Below are 15,124 nucleotides of genomic sequence, written 5' to 3' on the forward strand. Positions count from 1 at the left end.
AAAGAGAAGTGACCTTTGGTCTACCCATGATGTTCATGCCACTTCCTCTTTGCCATGCCGGCTCACTGTTTTATCTCTTCCCCTTCCAGGCTACATAAGTTTCGGTCACAGGGTGGCACATATGTTGTGGGACATAACTTGCAGTTCATAATTACTGATCTTTAAAATATGTTGATCTTAAAGAAATCAGCAAAATAATTATAAGTGTAAACAAAATATTGAAACAATTATATACGAAAAGTAATTTGGTTATCAAGAAGTTGGGCCAAAAGATAAATGTCCTTTTTTGAGGTGCTGAAATAATATTTTGGAACCACTTTTTCAACAACTGGGTCTGCATTTTGTCTCAGGTGCACACAACAAATGTATGTTTAGTATTTTGTGCATGGACTATTTTCAAATTCATGGCTGGAAAAGAAAATGCCCCATAATTGTAGAATAGCTCTTAAGCTGTTTTGGGGCAAGTGCCTCATGTTTAGGCGTTAGCCCACAGAGCTACATGCCCACCACTCACATGTAGGGGTCCAGTGCGGTACACAGAGGCACTGGTGCACATATTAAAACTGTGAATACACTGGCTGCACAAAATGTTTTATTTGTCCTGTACAAATCTATTCTGAATTTCTTGAATCATAACTTTGACATTATCATTAATACTAAAGACTTATTTTAACCAAGTCAAACTAAACCAAACCAAGCAAACTCACTGAAGCGGAAAACAAACATTAAAAATAAAAATAAAAACAAAACTATAACAACCAATGCACAGCTCAGAAGAAGGGCATCACATATTTTATTTATTAGATTATAAAACCCAAAGATGTTGTAAATACATACAATTTATGAAGAGAATTTCAGTGTAACCGACATGTAAAGTGGTTAAAATGGCAGTGAGTCAATCAAACCTTTCCTGATTGAAGACATTGTGCAAATAAAATAAACTCAAGCAAAGATAATCTTGAAAATAATGGACATTAAAAACCATTAGAAATAAAATTCGAAGTACTTATTATAACGGAGGGGTGAGGTGGGGGCACTCATAAAAAGCCAGGCTATTGCCGGGTTGCCAAGGTAATGTATCTATGAAGCGCCTTGAGGCGACTTTTGTTGTGATTTGGGGCTATATAAATAAAATTGAATTAAATTGAATTGAATTGAATAGAAGTGCTTCCCTGTACTTCTTAAGTACAATCTAAAATCACAGCTACATTATAAATTATTTTTATCTATTGTCTTCAACTATCAAAGCAACAGTGTTGCTGAAAACAACAAAGACTGTCAACTACAGTTTACTTTGAATGTCCTACAGAAACTTTCTTAGAAAGAAAAGATGGTCACTGCTTAGAACAACTGAAAGAGGGTAACACATACTCATATTTTACTGGTAACGATGTGGAAGTGAGTCAATGTGCTGTTCGCTGTACATTAAACGTGAAGATTTCAACAGCGTGTTAGTCACACCTGAACTTGGGAAACCTCTCAGTCGAGAAGCAGCACTCTGTATTGAGCTCGAAGCACTCCTTCCACCCCTGAGAACGATGTTAACATGTTAAAAAATCACTGTGGAATCACTTCATTTTTAATACTTTTGTCTCAGTTCTACACCCTGAAGGCTCTGTTCAGGCTGGATGGGATGCTATGGTGATATATTCAGCTTGTGTACTGGAAGCCTGAAATTATGTGGAACGATACTCCATCAGTTAATTCGATCTATACTGTAATATCACTACAGGGCAGTAAACAGGCTATAGGGCAGTGTTGTCATCCCAGGACGGTTTCTTTGAGGATCTGAACTAATATCCACCGCCTGCGAGGTCCAGCAGTGACCCGGCGGCCTCCTGGGCCTCGGCATCAAGCTGCAGGATCTCCACAGTCTCCAGGTCGAGCTCAGTGTCGTCCGGCAGCACAAGGTACTGGTACTGCTGAGACTCGTAATAGTGCAGCTCGATGTAGCCGCTGTCAGACAGGGGGTCCTTCTCCATGTCTTCGCACACCTCCTCCTGCTGGTATTCCACAGACTCCATGGTGACGAGCTCCTCGTGATCCGGGGTCAGAAGGCACAGCGGGTTTTCGGCTAAAATCGGACTGTCGGCGGCAGACAGGAGGAGGGAGTGAGAAAGAGGATCTGCATGAGAAAGACAACGTTAACATTAATAACCCATCGTCCTGCAGCTTGGCCGAACAACCACTTGCGGGATTCTTTAGCGAGGACGTGGGCCCGTATGGCAAAGAGGCTCGGAAATAAAACAGAGGGGTGGGGAGGGGGCACTCATAAAAAGCCAGGCTATTGCTGGGTTGCCAAGGTAATGGAAGGCAGTTTCCATGAGAACAGAACACAAACACAGGAACAATGATGCATGCTGGGAAAGCTGCAAAGCTACAGACAAGCTGCAGGTGATAAAAGTGTCACACAGGGCTGTTACTCTGCAGATAAAACGACTGAAACAATTTCATACCGGGTCCAGTATGTAGGTCCTGACCTGATATTTCCATCGAATCACACACAGCAGGCATCTTGTAGCTTTCTCCCTCCAACCTGCGCACAACACACATCACAGCAAGAGAGCCATTAAAATGTAAAATTATTTAGAAACACTCCTCCACTAGACGCATATTAGATTTTACTGATGTGGTGGTTAAGGAGAGAAATATACTGTGTTAAAAGAAAAATAGCATGTACGACGACAGCTGTAGATGATATTTCATCTTACTTCTGCAATATATCAGTTAATATGTTTGCCAATTTTAAAAAAAAGGCAAAAGATAGTGAAGGAATACCCAAATATTTAGTTTAATAAAGTCAGCGTTTTGCATCACCTTCAGTTCCAGTCAGAGGAGACTCCAGTGCAATGATTCATTTACAGGTGCAAAAAGACTGCATCAGCAATGACATGGAGACCAGAGGAGTTGAGAAAGGTTTAACCTGGGACCATTGTCACTCGAAGTCACTGAATGTCATGACTTCTCTGAAAACCACATTGCTGCGAGTCACTTCCTGTGTGGAAGCCCCTTAATGTTTCACCAGCACCGTGTTAAAAACTCATTAGAAAGGCAGCAAATCCTTAAGAGAGGTCGATGCCTGTAAATGTTTGCATATTTTTCTTTTTAAAATTAAAGATCCTTTACACATCAACTACCGTATCATGCAAAAATATTGAGCCACCCTCAAATTGTTATTTTGCTTCCATGTAGCCGAATTTACTTTAATTTTTAAAATTAGTCTTGTCCAATAGTTCTCGCAGCTCTCTGAAGGTCTTTCAAAGTTTTTCTTTGGACACTGGCTGCCTTTTCAGTCACTCACACTCCAGGTTTTGTACCTGACCATTTTCAGAAGAATTTTTACATTGACCTATGAATCATTCAAGCCTTAAAAAGTACCCATATTTCCATGTATGTCTGCACATATTTCAATATATCTCTGTCTGTATTTCCCCATTTTCAGAGTAAAATATAAAGAAAATAAATGTGACTCATTTCTTGTTGAACACTTTGGATTTTCTGGCCGTTCCTCAGTATGGGGCACTAAAGCTAATTTTTACAAATCCATATTGCAGATACTCACAGTGCAGGCTTGTGTAACAGGTTGCTGTTATTGCTGTGATAACTGTGGGTCTTCCTGAGCACTTCTAGGAGCGCTGGCCGGTACTCTGGACACACACACCACAGTGATCCCTTCCCCACTGACTGCAACAAAGAAACAAATCCATGTAACAGATGTTAGTCTTCAAAAACCCTGCACGAGTCATTTTTGGGAGTTGTAACCAATGTTTTGAATTCAGACCATCTGGATTCAATGAAGAGTTCACTTAGATCAATGAGTTTGGTGCTGCTCTGTTATTTAAGCACTCACCTGGCTCTTGTCCCTCTGAATGCGTCTGAAGCTCTTGCTCAGAGACAGATTGTGTCTGACAGAGTTCCTCCAGCCACCCGTTGCCGTCCTGTAGTAGGGGAAATTGTTCACAATCCATTCGTAGATGTCCTTCACTGGAAGCCTCTTTTGTGGCGAATCTTCTATTGCCATGAAAATCAGACTGCTAAAGGAGTACGGCGGCTTGGACGAAGCAGCGGGAAGAAGCTGGGAAGCCACGGAGGGCTCCTGCTGAGGCAGCAGTGTCATTTTGGTGAGGGGCTGCAGTGGCAGCAGATCCCCTCTTTGATGAAGCCAGTTGAGACAGGTGAGGTCATCTTGGTCAGCTAGGCTTTGTCCTTCGAGGCAATGAGACACTGTAAAGTGTGAAAGAGGGGAGCAGGAGTGAACAGACTCTGCTGTTGCTGGGGAAAATGAGGCTGGGGATGGCGGGAAAGAGATAGGCGAAAGTGGCAGTGAAATGCGACCATTTGAGGAGGTATGCTGGGGTGAGGAGGACAACGGCAGAGGCCCTCTGATAGTGGCGGGAGAGGGGCACGAGAGTGGCAGTGTATGAGAGCTGTTTTCCATCTCACTCTCAGGGCGAAGCTTCCAGGGTCATGCAGCTGAAAGATGAGGTTGAAATGAATCAGAGAGAGGAGAGATGAAGTCATCAAGATACAAATTGCTTCCAGGACAGGCAGGAACAGCAAGGACTGTACCTGTATTTATGAGTTGTTGTTTATTCTTTTCAGGTATAATATACCTGACTTTAACTGCTACCTCTTCATAGATGAAAATAAAAGCCAAACATACTAGATCACCACACACACAAACAAAAATATTGAAAATGCTGGAAAATAAGAGCTCCATAGCAGGTAAATGTTTGCCACCCGTTCCCCTCTGATGAGCATCCACTAAACGTCCAAAGTCCACTCCTACTGCTCCAGTTTAATAAAGGCAAACGAAGTCAGAGAACAAGTGCAGGTCCCAGAGAAAGTTACTGCTCATCGTAATCTACTGACCATGACCAGGATTATTAAACATTTAAAAAAACAAAACAAAACGAAGGCCAATAATACACGTATAGCATGTCTAATCTACTCTTATAAGGCTCCGGAGGTTTCTGTGTGAAGCCACATGGTTCTACAAAGCAGTTCAGCGGGGAAATGGCGGAACAATATAAAGTTTCATTTAGCTATTGTAGAAAGCCGCCTTTCCCCCCTCACAGGTGACCCGCTCGGCGCTGTTAGCTAGTCTTTCAAACGTATAATATAAACTGGTTACTCACCAAATCACCAAAGCAGGGACTATGGTGGGAATTGCCTCCTCTTAAATGTCGATGTCGTTAAAAAAAAAGTTAAAGGTGAAATCCTGATGTTCAGAAGTAGACTTTCATTCGGACACCTTTCACTCCGCTCTCTGTGGCGGTCCGTGGTTTCCATGGACACCATAAGGACGCTGTGCAGGGTGCGCGTATCCGGGCGCGTTCCCACAACATTTGGTCTGACACCAGCCACAGGCGACAGACAAGGGATATTAAACATACGGTCCTGGGGCTAGAAACGGCTCGCCAAAGTGTTCAGTCCGGCCCACAGGATGGCTTTGAAACACGTGAAAATTACAGAGCAGAAGGACATACATTTTAAACTCCTGACTGTATTTTGCGGCTACAGATGAGTCATATAATAAGAGTCTGAACATCAGGAGCCAAGAGTCTGAAAAGTGGTTGTTTTACAGGTCTCTTACTGACAAAACCATCCCTTATAGCCTACCATACTACACCAATATATAACACATTAAACAGGAAATCCATCCATCCATTCGCTTCCGCTTATCAGGGTCCCAGGGGGCGCTGGAGCCCATCCCAGCTGTCTTAGGGTGAGAGGCGGGGTACACTGGTTCTTTTTTATTATTCATTTGTAGAAATCATTCTAGCTTTATGTTTTATTGACTGGTATTTTTCATTTTTCATAGTTAATAATTACAAACTCAATAAGATTGTAAACACGGGCTGTAAGATTGGATGTTAGCAACTTTGGGAGTCATGAGTACTGAAAAACAGATGAGACATCCTCAGAGATCCATCACAGCCTGTTCATGGTGGATTCACTTTACTACCATTAGCATGGAAGTACACGGTCCAACCTCTGCCAACATCTTGTGGCCAGGGGACTTGTAGTATAACTGTAAAACAAATCCAGGTGAGAGTATATGATGTAGTGTGATATGGGTGTCACTTACACATCGTCGTTTGCTTTTTGGTGATGTTACAGCAGAACTTTCTTGCCATTTATGTCTTTATTGTTGGTAACTGTGAGGTCTCTACTGTTGTGATTACATTTGATAAAAGGCACAAATGGAATTTCCAAAAGGACAAATAAATCTGAATCTAATGCCAACAATTACATTATATTACACTACTTGTCTCCATGTTCTGCACGGGCAGAATAACAGTGCTCTGGAATTTTAACATACTGAGGATATCTCAGGAATTTGTGGTTCAAACAACATTAGTTAGGTTTACTGTTATATAACATGCTAAATCTTGTGTAATTATTCATTTATGCATTAATGTCTTAGCAGCAATTTTCCAAATGCAGGTTTGGATGTTTTGAATCTGCAAATGTCAACCAAACACCCGGTTTAAGGTAAAACTAACTGCTGTACGGTTCAATTAGCACTAAATGGAAAGAGAAGGCAATTTCCTTCAGCTGCTCACTTCTTTACTGAGTGGACGCCACCGCAGCTGATACAAAATACTTGAGTACAATTCAAGTAACACCATTATAGTCAAGTGCATAATTGAGTTAATGAAGGTTAATTTAACCTCTAGTAAAATTAATGAATTCTAAATGTAGGCTATTACACCTTACATTGCCATTTATACTGTTAAGACCTGAAGCAAAAAGCAAAAAGAAGCAGTCTGAATTCAGTACACAAAGCTAAATATATTTATTTTTTCTAGAAAAATCCAAACATTGTCGTGCTTTGTCAAATGTAGATAAATAAAATAGAGGATTCAGAAGAAAGGGAGATAATGCAGCAGCATTACCGTTGAAACAAAATATGTTACTGGAATCATGTGTGCAACGTCAATACTGAAAAGCATGTTGCGAGCCTTCATACAAAAGTAGATCTGAACCATATCGGTTCTGATCAAGCAAATCTCTCAGTGAAAGCCCTTTTGTTCAAGGTTAGGTGGCAAAAAATAAGCGTCTGTCAGAGTTCTGTACAGTTACGGTGGATGAGACAATTTCCGTTTCACACTTTCTTGTTAAATCAACAACAAGCTCAGTGCACGCTGCACTCAACACCATCTATGTATGCTTTGAGTTTAATGACAAAAGAGCGTATAAAGGCAGGTATACAAACACTCACAACCACATTTTTTTTGGGGTCCACTACTCCTGGACTATAGGCTATTGAACACCTCACAGTCACCTGACCAAGTGAGAGGTTAACCAGTAAATAATGATTGGTTGAAAGAGCGCAGATGCAACAGTGATATAAAAACGGAGCTGAGGTTTGGCATTCGATCCCATTCCCATAGAGTCCGAGGACAGCGAGGGGAGGATCTTCATTTTCAGAGAGCGAACCTGTGGAAGAAGGAAAATCTTTAGAAGTACATAGATTGAAAGCAGATTCAGTCTGTGTCTAACAGCACGTCAAAGACAATACTTACCAATGTGTGATAGCAGCTTTAACCTTTATGCAAACTGATAGTATCTTTAATAAGTTTCTGCTGACTAATTCTCTGCATCAGCTGTTCCCATACTTTAAGTCTTTGCTACTACTATTACTCATTCAACTTTTGACATGAGTAGGGAATGACATGCAGCAAAAGGTCCCGGATTAGACTTGAAGGCGGCCTGCTGTATTGAGCCTTGCAGCATGCAGTCACCTGCTCAACTCAATAAGGCTAAACTGGCACCAGCTATTATTAATTCAAATATCAATACAGACCCAGAGCTTTAAAATCAGTGTGCCACTAAAGTAAACACCCCATCACATGATAAACTGGAAAAACAACAAATATCTGAAAAATGTATGGATGTGTACGCATTCTGCATGAATGTAAATGTTGGTTACTAATCTGCTTTTTCTTGCCTTTTTTGGGTATTGTTTCTTTTTTTTCCATTAATTGTAGTTTTAGTGAGTTAAATGATAAAAACATAACTTTGAAAATATTTTTTAAAAGGGGCATGATTCGTTACCATTTATCATTCTCTTTTTAAAAGTGTGAGAAAAAGAAGCTACTCCTTCTACATAGCTGGTTTCTTATTCACAGCGGTCACCATAGCGGGTAAGCACTGCATGTTTAATTTGGCAGTTTTTATGCCGGATGCCCTTCCTGATGCAACCCAATGGGATTTTTGTCTCCTCCTGGGATTGAACCGGGGCTCTTCTGCTTGTTAGGCAGTCCGCCTGGAATTTTATTCAGCCCACTGCACGGCTTTGCAAAAAGAGAAAACGGCAGGGGAGCGCACAAAATTTGAACTTTGTACTGTCTTTTGTGCCTAAGTATCGGTGAAGTAAGAGACAATTAAATAACACAGGAAAAAGGAACAAGAAATAAAATAAGGGCATTTTTTTTCTTTAAAAAAAAAAAAAGATTATCAGACAATAGATGTAGCAGTGTGACTCACTTTACAGTCTGGGCCAGGAAATCAATTAAACACAACTCATTTAGACTGACGAAATGTAAATACTCCAGTGCATCAAACTTATAAACTTTAGATTTGAAGAATGCCGTCAATACAGACTGAAAATACTCACAATGAAGAACATGAGCGCAAAGGAGGACCAGGCAAGCGCCACAAAATAGCCATCACTGCCAAACAGCAAGCCACACAACACTGTGAAGATCATCCTGGACGAAGACATAAACAGACACATTCCCTCAGTAAATTCAGCATGATTTATTTAAAAACAATACATGACTGGAAGAAGCTTTCGCAAATAATTTCTAAATAATAAAGAATCATTTTGCAAATATATGTGCATCTGTGATTTATTTACCCAACATATTTGTATCCACTGTAGGCGATGAGATCAAAGGTGGAGAGGTCGGTGTGTACTGTCAGCAGATATAAACTCAGCAACATCACCAAGACCTCGATGATGACCCACACGAGGGCAGTGCTGGCACACAGGCCGAGGACCTCTGGACTGAACCTGCACACAAAGTCAACATTTGGCTTATCTCACATACACCGATTCTCTGTGAGTCATAAAACAAATGAGTGGAAGAAAGATTAGTCACCTTTTTTGAATGCCAAGAGCCATTCCAGCAAGTAAAATGTAGGTGATAAAAGCCATCGCTAAAAGATTTGAATAACAAAAAAACAAACACTTAATATGTTACACAAACATCCCAAAACATTATGCCTGGAATGATTTTGTGTGTACATGAAACTGACTTGGTATGTAAAGGTCTGATGCATTCACATCCTGTCTTGGAGTCAGTGGAGTGTCGCGATGATAACGAACTTCCCAATCCTGCCAAGAAACACAAATACAAAACACAAATACGACATGAATCACCCCCAGAGAAGAAAAAAAATTTAGGTCCAAGTCAGCTTGTTTTAATTACAAGGAAAGCAGAGCACTGCAGCTTTTTAAAATTGACAATCGAGCAGTAGTAGGCCAGTTTTAGCTCAGCATTTGCAGCAGCAGGATGATGTCCAAAGTGAACTTTAATCCACTGTTAACCACAGACATTAAAAAGTAGAGACAATACACTCAAAGACTCCTGAATGGAAATTTTTATGGGAATGCCTTAACCTCAAAAGCCAAATCTTTTGGTTTATAACAGCCAAATTGAGACACCTTTGTGTTGTTGCAGTGAAACACCTCCCCAAAAGGTTCTAACTGTGCAAGAGACTTCTATTCTTTATCATAGTAAAGACTTCTAATCTACTGATTTATGCACATGAATAGCGTTTTCCCACCCTTGCATTTGTGCTCTTAAATACCTTTTTCATCTGTCCAGTTTCACATGTACTGACTCCTGCCCATATTTGCATTGGATGGACTGATGGAGTGCATCATTTTGCCTCTCTAAACAAAAAGTTCATTTCCAGCAATAGACATGATGGCATTTTATGTTTCCTTAGGATTATTTTTAGCACATTCTTAATTCAAAATGACGATTTATGTTTAGGATTATAAACGATTCAATTAGGTTTGTTCATGGACAACAACTTGGTTAGGTTCATAAAAAGCTCTGGGTTCAAATACAGTGGTTGCCATATCTTTTAAAACTTTTTGTGGTTGTCAGGGTGACACATAAAAGCTGATATACGTATTGAAGACACAAGCTTCTTACCAAAATATAGCAATTTCAATTCATGTTGACCATTGTGAAAAACAAACAGATGTGTGTCTGTGAACACAAACAAATGGAATTGCCAGTCTGTGTACATATGTTTTTAGAGGGTACTCTATATGGAATAACCTGAAAATGAGCTACAGTTCTTGTGTCTCGGGTGTTGGATGTTTGTGAGACTCAAAGCAGTGGTGTCCCATTTTGTCCCTATTGTTGATTTTGAGCAGCTTATAATCACTACATAGCAGTTAACTGTAAATACAATGTGATCCTGGTCTTTTAAGGAACATCTGCATCCTGCATAGGCTGCATATTATCAAGGCACATATTGTTTGGAGTGGTGTCACATTTACAATCTGAGTAAGTTACACTGTGCAGGAACTGAATGAGCTCAGTGTGTCTTTATACCCAAACAAGTAGTCAGAGCATAATAATGTTCAAAAATGAATCTGCAGAAGTGATAAAGTGTCTGATGTGTGTTTCAAAACATATCAGAGAAAATTATCATGCAGTCTTAAGTTTGATAAATGTCATGTAGTCTCCCTTATGTTGACTCTGAGAAGGCTCAGAGCTTACCTGATGTGTATAAGGGAACATGAGGATCATAAGTTTCTTCAGTACATATCTGGTGTCGACAGCAAAGAAGTATTTCAGCTTGTTCACAGACATGAATCTGCTGATCTGAAAGCCAGAGGAAATGCAAATATTAACAAAAACAGACATGAAAGGCTGCCAAAACTAATAAATACAGTGGAGTCATAATCATTTTTACAAGAGGTTGTTCCTTTTCTCAGCATTATGCATCATTCTGGCATGTTGTGCATTAAAGCTGCCAAACCAGTAAAACAACATCTTCATTATTGATATGCTGCATGTTTTTAAATTGCTCTTTCCCCCCAAATTGTTAAGACAATCATCAACTCTTATTTAATATTAAAAAGCAGAGCAGAAAATAGTGTAGTTGATGGAAAACATGTCATTTAAAATGGCAACCCCAACACATTACAGTTTCAACCGTGAAATGGCTTTGGATATGACTAACACCAGAATGTTTCAGAGTACAGGAGAGTAGCTGGAAAGCAGGACACATTACCCCTGTGTCAACAAAAATAACTCATCTCTGTGCTCGTGTGGGTTGGTGGGAAATACATTATGAACTTATGAACAACAGCAGGGACACTTTAGGGAACAAATAAACAAAACAGAACAAAAATAACCATCTACACAGGAGAGTGCATTAGTTCTGTCCCTGCTGAAAACAAAAGTGCTGTATTTAAGATACTCTAGTCCTACTTAGAACCAATATCCTAAAAGATCCCAGACATTGGGAGGTTACTGTGTTATAGATGCCAAAACACTGAACACAACCTATACCAGAAGAGCTTAAATAAAGTACAGTAATTGAATAAAATTAAATAAAATATGGCAAAACAAATAACTCAGCAGAGGTACAAAAGACAGAAGATCAAATTAATAAATAGCAAAAAAATAAAAACTACAGAGAAAAATGTGTGGCAGCTTTAAAGCTGGACCATTTACCAGTCCAGATCTTGATCTTAATTACGAGTCCCTTGGTTAGCACCCTATCTTCCATTCAGTCACATTTGGTGCTACGTATCAAGTCTCAAACAGCCCCAAATAGGAGACTCACCTCTTTGTTTACCATATCCTTCCCCTGGTTGGCTAAGGAGGAGCCGTACATCATCGCAGCATTGGCCATAGGGTCAGCAAAGAGGTTGTTCATCCCACCACCTCCTTGCATGTCATTTGAGGGTCCTCCCATATTGTACCCAGAAGTGTAATACCCCTGACTGTTCATTGCAGGAGCTGCTGAGCTAGTGTCTTCAAACAGGACGGAGTCACCTGCGGTGGGGGCTGCACGAGCTCTCGGCTTAGCTGTGGAAAAATGGACACAGGAGGGTAAACGGAGAGTATGACAACATTAATATTTAACTGACTGAAACATTCAGGCATGCCACTTATTAACCACTGACAGTGAAATCCACTATAATATGTTAATGAGATCACAATTTAGTACTTCTCAAAGCAAGAGAGGCATTTTAGTGGAGGGCAAGATAACACGTGATTAAATAATAAGAAAAGATATCCTTTCCTCATTTAAAAAAAAGAGGATTGTTTTACAACAGCCAAAACATTAAAACACAACCTATAAGAAAATAGCTTAAAATAAGAAGGGCTTAATAAAATAAAAAGTGGCAAAAAACAGCCCAATAAGATAAAAATTAGAGTCAAATTTAATAGAAAGAATGGAAATGAAATACAGTAAAAGAGTATCTAAATATAACAAAGAGCTTAATAAGCGAAAATCTATAAAAAAAAAATACAAGTGCCTGTTTAAAATATTAATATTAATTTCCCAGTGACCCTCAAAGTCCTCCAATATTTACACCTAGTTAGTAGTAAAGTACACAAGAGGAATTGGGAACATCTTTTCCCTAAGCAACATTAAAGAACAAGCCAAAAGCACTTCTGGGCATGACACCTTTAGTTGTTTTTTTATTTTTTGCTTTGTGTTAAACTCCACTAGTATCCAACCTAGATCCACAACCTCATTAGACATTTTCACACAATCCAAAAAATGTCCTTTCTGTATATTGTTAAGATCCTCTGCTCTTTTTCAGAAGGAAGTGTTTTTCTAAGTAGTAATTAACTTCCCACAACAAATGACGCACTTAGGCTGAGGCCCATTGACATGCCTGAAGCCTGACAGGTAGAGACAGGTAAGTCTTTCAGTAATTTTCAATGTCTTGAGTTGGTTTTGTGTGGTTATGCCCACACAACAAATTGATCCTTTTTGCTTTACCCGACATTTGACGTACACTAATAAACATAAATGTCCTTCATTACTTTTTCTGCAGCTCCAGTAATAATGATTTGTTGATGCAAATCTCCTGAGATACAGCAGGATTGCTTCAAGTCCCACCAGTGTTCCTCATCATTTTTCAATAGAAAATCCCACCTACAGCAATTTCCTGTTTTGGGTTTAATTTGCCTTGCATGATACTCTTACGTCAAAGCAATTATACCAGCCATTTTGTTAGGTACATCTGTTCAACTGCTCGTTAACTGAAATATTTAATCAGTTTATCAAGTAGCAGAAACTAAGAACATTTAGGCAGGTACACATGGTCAAGAAAACCTGTTAAAGTTCAAATTAGCAGAAGAATGAGGAAGAAGGGGGATTTAAGTGACTTTGACCATGTCATGGCTGTTTGTGTCAGTTGGGCTCATCTGGCTATTTCAGAAGCTGCTTATGTCTAGGGTTGACAAAGAATGGTCTGAAAAAAGGGTAAATATCCAGTTAGCAGCAATTGTCTGGGTGAAATTGCTTTGTTGATGTCAGACATGACTGGCCGAATGGCTTCATGCTGAAAGGAAGGCAACAGTAACTCAAAACACCACTTACCAAGATAAACAACCCTCCATCTATAGGTGCACAATAAGATGTGCTATTCTCATGGTAGTATCTGAATATAGTGTAAATAAAATGAACCATGGCTCCATCCTATATTGTATTAATGGTTCATGCTGGTGGGGATGATATTTTCTGAGTACACTTTGGGCTCCTTGGTGCCAACTCAACATTGTTTAAAGTAAGCATTGTTCCTGACCATAGCCATCTTTTTACAAACAGAGTGTCCTGGACGTGCACTCAACAAATCTGCACTAACTGTGTGGTGATATCATATCAACATGGAGAAAACTCTGTGAGGACCATTTCCAGCACCTTGTTTAATCTGTGCCACGCAGAATTGAGCCAGTTCAGCCAGCAAACTGCACTAGCAAAGCAGACCTAAAAAAACAGTGGCTGGTGAGTGTATACGGTAATCGTATGTAGCACTATGCGATCATATAACAGTTATAACCTACATCAAGACACGTAAGTGTACCAAATAAACTGGCATGTTTGATTACGTGACAGCAACCAGCTGAGTTTGGTGAACCCTGTGTGACCAGAAAAAAACAGGAAGTGAGGATATTTGAGAAAATTTTGCAAATACAACAATACATGGTGATTCACTTACTTTCTCGGTACCCATGATGTGGCAAGTCCATTGTAACACTCGCTGACGTTAGCTTGAAATAAAGACAATGACACGTTAGCAACAGTTCTGCTTACTTAGCATTAAATCTCTGTGCATTACGCTAACGTTAATGCTGACATTGGGTTAACACCCTAAATGTTACAAGGGACTAGCGTTTCTCTAACACCTGCTAGGTACGCTGCTAACACATACTTACTGTTGCTTCCACTTAATGTTAACCAGCTGCTACCTAGCCAAACTAGCTAAGTTAACATCATCCTCTTTTTAGCTCAAACTAGGCAGAACAAGGGAGCCGATATAAGAAGCTCTAGCAGTAGCGTTAAACATGTCCAAATAGTCTGTCTGGTCTGGGGAAAAATATATTGTTTCAATTTTTAAAGAAAATTGTGAGGATAAGAGCACTTACCTACACAGCTAACGTTGGTAGCTAGCTACGTGGCTATCAGAGACTGTAGATCCCACCCATCCACTGCGGTTGGTGGACCTCAGTGTGCCTGCGTGGCAGAAACGGTGTAAGTACAAGGCAGAGTACACAACACAGCACACAGTTCATAATAGGAGTAGTTGAGTGTTTCTTTTCCTTATGTTGAGTTACTTTCAGGAAGCAACAACTTAAAAATCGGAATAATGCAAAATAGCTAGCAAACGGAACGTGCAGTGGAGTAAAAAGTACAATACTGTGCAAAAGTCTTGAGCCATCCGTCCTTACACACACACACACACACAGTGTTGTTCAAGTTACTTGAAAAAAGTAAATAGTTACTAATTACCGATTGCTTCTCCAAAAAGCAATCCCGTTACTGATTACTAATTTTCAAAGGTAATTAGTTTCTTAGTTACTTTTTAAAAACATGATACACAAGCAGTAGACCTTTCAGC

At 39.8% G+C, this 15,124-nt stretch overlaps 2 protein-coding genes across 5 annotated transcripts; both read right to left on the bottom strand.

The window, feature by feature from the left end:
- Positions 1 to 579: 579 nt before the first annotated feature.
- On the bottom strand, positions 580 to 5,318 carry si:ch211-145o7.3 (uncharacterized). Of its 2 annotated transcripts, none has more exons than XM_004545613.2 (5): positions 5,139 to 5,318; positions 3,851 to 4,473; positions 3,563 to 3,684; positions 2,481 to 2,536; positions 580 to 2,125 (listed from the first exon to the last, which is right to left on the bottom strand). In XM_004545613.2, exons 2-5 carry the CDS (start codon positions 4,436 to 4,438, stop codon positions 1,794 to 1,796), a joined length of 1,098 nt encoding a protein of 365 aa, XP_004545670.2. In that variant the 5' UTR covers positions 4,439 to 4,473; positions 5,139 to 5,318; the 3' UTR covers positions 580 to 1,793. The 2 variants fall into 2 exon arrangements, with proteins under 2 accessions (XP_004545670.2, XP_004545669.2); XM_004545612.2 differs by having other exon boundaries at positions 2,457 to 2,536.
- Positions 5,319 to 6,778: 1,460 nt separating this feature from the next.
- yif1a (Yip1 interacting factor homolog A (S. cerevisiae)) lies at positions 6,779 to 14,811 on the bottom strand. Of its 3 annotated transcripts, none has more exons than XM_004545616.6 (9): positions 14,656 to 14,811; positions 14,225 to 14,276; positions 11,830 to 12,074; positions 10,755 to 10,859; positions 9,271 to 9,349; positions 9,114 to 9,171; positions 8,870 to 9,025; positions 8,627 to 8,720; positions 6,779 to 7,446 (listed from the first exon to the last, which is right to left on the bottom strand). In XM_004545616.6, exons 2-9 carry the CDS (start codon positions 14,253 to 14,255, stop codon positions 7,288 to 7,290), a joined length of 927 nt encoding a protein of 308 aa, XP_004545673.2. In that variant the 5' UTR covers positions 14,256 to 14,276; positions 14,656 to 14,811; the 3' UTR covers positions 6,779 to 7,287. The 3 variants fall into 3 exon arrangements, with proteins under 3 accessions (XP_004545673.2, XP_004545672.2, XP_023010610.2); XM_004545615.5 differs by having other exon boundaries at positions 14,652 to 14,810; XM_023154842.3 differs by lacking the exon at positions 14,656 to 14,811 and adding an exon at positions 14,442 to 14,528.
- Positions 14,812 to 15,124: the final 313 nt, after the last annotated feature.

The sequence above is a fragment of the Maylandia zebra genome, linkage group LG2 (assembly GCF_041146795.1).
Source record: "Maylandia zebra isolate NMK-2024a linkage group LG2, Mzebra_GT3a, whole genome shotgun sequence".
NCBI classification, from domain to species: Eukaryota; Metazoa; Chordata; class Actinopteri; order Cichliformes; family Cichlidae; genus Maylandia; species Maylandia zebra.